Source organism: Ailuropoda melanoleuca, chromosome 12 (assembly GCF_002007445.2).
Source record: "Ailuropoda melanoleuca isolate Jingjing chromosome 12, ASM200744v2, whole genome shotgun sequence".
Lineage (NCBI taxonomy): Eukaryota > Metazoa > Chordata > Mammalia > Carnivora > Ursidae > Ailuropoda > Ailuropoda melanoleuca.
Window position 1 is genome coordinate 80,755,787 of NC_048229.1, and position 3,682 is coordinate 80,759,468.

A 3,682-nucleotide genomic window follows, 5' to 3' on the forward strand; every position below is an offset into this window, starting at 1 on the left:
CCCCACGCCCGCCCCCCGCCCCCCGACCTGTTGAGCAACAGCTCGCTGGCCGTGCGCATCCGGGTCGTGGCGCCGGCGGGAAGCTCCCAGGAGCCGTGCAGGGAAGCCCCGGGCTCGGTGGCCACGTCGTCGACGCTGCTGCTGCGGGTGTGGTAGCCCGTGCTCAGCGGGCTGCTGGTGTCCGTCGCAGTGCTCAGCGGCTCCTCGGCCCCCAGCCCGCTGTGGGAAGTGCGGCAGTCTGCTCTCTGCTCTGCCCAGGCTCTGGGGCTGGGGGGGGCCTCGTGCTCCCCGGTGGACAAGGGGCCAGGAGGTGCGCGTACCCCGAGCATGCCGGCTCCGGCCAGGTGGGGTGGGTCCTGGCTGCCCCCCGAGCCCCGGCAGCCCACGCCTACCTGGATGCTGTACTTGGTGCGTCTCGGGCCCCCAAGGAGCCCGGGGGTGCAGCCTCGGCCTCCCTGGTATACAGCTGGTCCACCAAGCTGCGGCGCACCTGTCTGCCCTGCAGAGCACGGAGGGGCTCAGGGCCACAGTTTCCACGGTGGGGGGTGCGGGTGCCAGGCAGGCACAGGGGGTGGGGGGCGTGCACACTCACCTTGACCAGCTCCCGCGTGTACAGGTAGCGCTCAGCACGCAGCACGTCACTCATGGCACGGTGGTGCCGGGTGAAGGTGAGCAGCCACTCTGTCAGCCCGTCCACCAGCGCCTGGCCCAGCACCCACAGAAACTGCACCGTGCTCAGCACGCGCTGCATCACGTGGCTGCGGCCTGGGGGGCGGGCAGGAGGCGGGACGCTGCAGAGGCTGCCAGCAGCAGGCCCCCAGCCCCCAACCCCCATCCCCGGGGCGCACGTACCCGCTGCCACTGCCTCATCCGGGCCGTCCGCCAGCTCTGCCTCCTGGCCCGCGCCGCCTCCTGGGCACAGGGGTGCCGGTCAGCCCTTGCAGCCCCGCGTGCCCCACCCCCACCCCGCACGTGGCCGGACGCACCCGTGGGCAGCTGCCCTGTCTGTCCCTGCCTCTCCTGCCGCTGCTGCCGCAGCACCGTCTGCGCGTTGGTCACCCACGCCTGGTAGGCCATCTGTGGACCGGGTCCTTGGGTTAGCGCCCCGCCACCCTGGACGGCACAGCCCATTCCGCCTGCCTGTGACCTCCCGGGGGGGATGCCCTGAGATCAGGCCCCCACTGGGCATTCAGCTAGCTCCCTGCTTCGGGGCAGGAAACGGGTCCCGTGGGACTGTGGCGGGAAGGCGGGGCACGCAGCCCGCCTGCACACTCCTGAGAACTCGGGACCCAGAGACGGGCAAGGGGCTCCCGGTCCGTCCTTTCTCCAGCAAACATGCATAAACCCTCCCCAAGGCCAGGCCACTGGTGGCCACTCAGGCCTGGATGGTTGGAGTGGTGGCCTCAGGAGGCGGGGGACAGAGGGGCATAGAGCTGCCCAGACCTGCTCCTCCTACGGCTGCTTGCCCATCTGTCTTGCGGGCTCTGGAGGTCTGAATGGATCTGGGCAGGCCGGCCAGAGTGCGTGTCCTCCCCCACGCGGGGCTGCGCAGGCCCAGGGGCCTGTAGACAGCGCAAGGCAGGGGACCCTCCCACCTCACCTGGAAGGCACTCTGTGCCGAGGGCCTGGGGTCCTCGGGCAGGGCCTCCTCCTCCTCCTCACTGTCCGACTCGAACAGGAAGTAGTCCCCCGAGTGGATGACTGCAGGCAGGGCGGGGCTAAGGACCATCCTCCGGGGGTGGGGGTTGGGTTCCACACCCCCACACCCACAGGCTTCTCAGTTTCACTTCTTCAGTTTGGGGCGGGCCCCGTAACCGGCCCGGCTGGCCCGGCTGTGGCACCCAGCGTGGGTTCCCTCCTCATCCCGCGACCCATGGGCAGAGGCCCACATGTCCCTCCCTCCCCACCCCCAAGGACAGGCTGTGCCGGCTGGGGTCAGCCAGCTAGGGTCAGGCCAGAGCAGTGACATGAGACCAAACAGGACGAGACAACATAAGGGCAGGGATGGGCATCAGCACTGAACACTCAGACTTCTGAACAAACGACAGGGGCAAAGCACAGAGCCTGCCATGGGGACCTGGCGACATCGAGGCCCAGCCCTTACTGCTACGTGGCCTGCCCATCAGGGCTCCAGCACACAGGGAACAGCCCAGGTGCACAGCCAGAGGTCGACACGGCAAGCTCCCTCGCCCAGAAAGCAGACAGCAGCTGAGAAAGGAGGGGCCCGGGCACAGCGGCCCTGAGAGGGTGGCCACGGCAGGGTGGGCTAGGGCAGTACCTGTGGCGTGGTCCAGCCAGGGCCGCCACCACTGTCTCCGTGGGGAGGAGCCCCCTGGACTGCCAGGCCCTGTGGAGGGGCAGGGCGGACGTGAGCAAGCAGGGAGAGGCACGGTCTGGGCAGCCCTGACAGACTGCCTCCGTGCAGACAGAAGGGGCTTGTGGTGCTGTGGGGAGCGGACGACAGCCCACAAGTGCAGACAGTGGCGGGCTGGCCACGTGGCCTGCAGGGACACAGTGACTACACGGCACGGGACAGGTGGGCGGGAAGGCCTGTGGACAGCACGTGGCACGGACACGCCAGGACACCGAAGCCCTTCGAGCCCCTGCGTACTCACCTGGCTCCTGGGTGGGGTCTGGGGGGTCCTGGGGGTGGCTGCGGCCTGCCCGGCTCTGCCTGTGTTTCTCCTGCTTGGCGCGGATACGCTCCATCCTGGGGGGTGGGGGGTGGCTCTGAGCTCCGAGCTGATGAGGAGAGCCCGGGGGGCCCCCGCCCCAGATGGCACCTACTGCCTTTTCAGCTGGGCCAGGGACTTCTCCTCGGCCTTGCGGTGGAGCTCGATGCTTTTGAGGTTGGCGGCATTATACAGCGCGAAGCCCCTGTGGGGAGACGGCGTCACCCCGGGGACACTGAGCTCCAGCCGCATGGCTCCCGCACCTCTGGGCTCGGCCCCAGCTCGACTCCCCCTTGCCCTGTGCTGGGATCAGGAGGAGGAGACCCCTCCTGCCGCCTGCAGGCTCACGGACGGTAGAAACATGCAACTGAGGCGGGATCCGCGGGCCCCGGGTCACAGGAGCCTGGCCGGCTCGGCAGCCCAGGGAGCACTAGAGAGGGGGGCCATCCTGCAGCCACGCACCCTCCAGCCAGCCTGGGGGCAAAAATGGGCCGAACTGCCGGCCAGCGACAAAGCCTGGGCCAGCATCAGGCGCCTGGGCCCTGCGGAGGTGCCCTGAGTGACGCGGGGGGCCCGGGACCCACGCTGACCTGGAGGCCTGCAGGGCGGTGGCCTGGAGCTCAGCGCTGACGTGCAGGAAGTAGCGGCTGAGGAAGACACGCCGCTGCAGCAGCAGGAACAGGAAGCAGACGCCGTCCCAGAGCACGCCGGCCTCCTCCACGGGCAGCAGGCAGTCCCGGTCCCGGCTCAGCATCTCCTTGGCTGGGGGGCCGGGGGCCGGCCAGGTCAGGCTCTGGGCAGGGGGCCCCGGGGGCAGCGGGCGCCCCTGAGCCCAGCCCCCAGCACGCCCCCGGCCCACTCACGGTCATAGTAGCCTTTGACGGTGCAGACGAGGCTGAAGAGCTGGATGGCCCAGCAGAAGCTGCTCTGCATTTGCTCCACGAACACGCAGGACAGGAGCTGGGGCGGGAAGAGGGTCAGCCCGGGCCGGCGGGGGGCGGGGCGGGGGC

The 3,682-nt window shown here is 69.9% G+C and overlaps 1 protein-coding gene across 1 annotated transcript in view; it reads right to left on the minus strand.

Annotated features, from left to right (window-relative positions):
* The window catches only part of PIEZO1 (piezo type mechanosensitive ion channel component 1), a 30,040-nt gene that overhangs the window by 6,075 nt on the left and 20,283 nt on the right, over nucleotides 1-3,682 (minus strand). Inside the window, 11 exon segments of the mRNA XM_034639048.1 lie at nucleotides 7-219; nucleotides 393-499; nucleotides 593-765; nucleotides 853-912; nucleotides 987-1,077; nucleotides 1,601-1,701; nucleotides 2,279-2,347; nucleotides 2,616-2,710; nucleotides 2,788-2,877; nucleotides 3,263-3,434; nucleotides 3,536-3,674. Coding sequence (XP_034494939.1) covers nucleotides 7-219; nucleotides 393-499; nucleotides 593-765; nucleotides 853-912; nucleotides 987-1,077; nucleotides 1,601-1,701; nucleotides 2,279-2,347; nucleotides 2,616-2,710; nucleotides 2,788-2,877; nucleotides 3,263-3,434; nucleotides 3,536-3,674 — 1,310 coding nt within the window.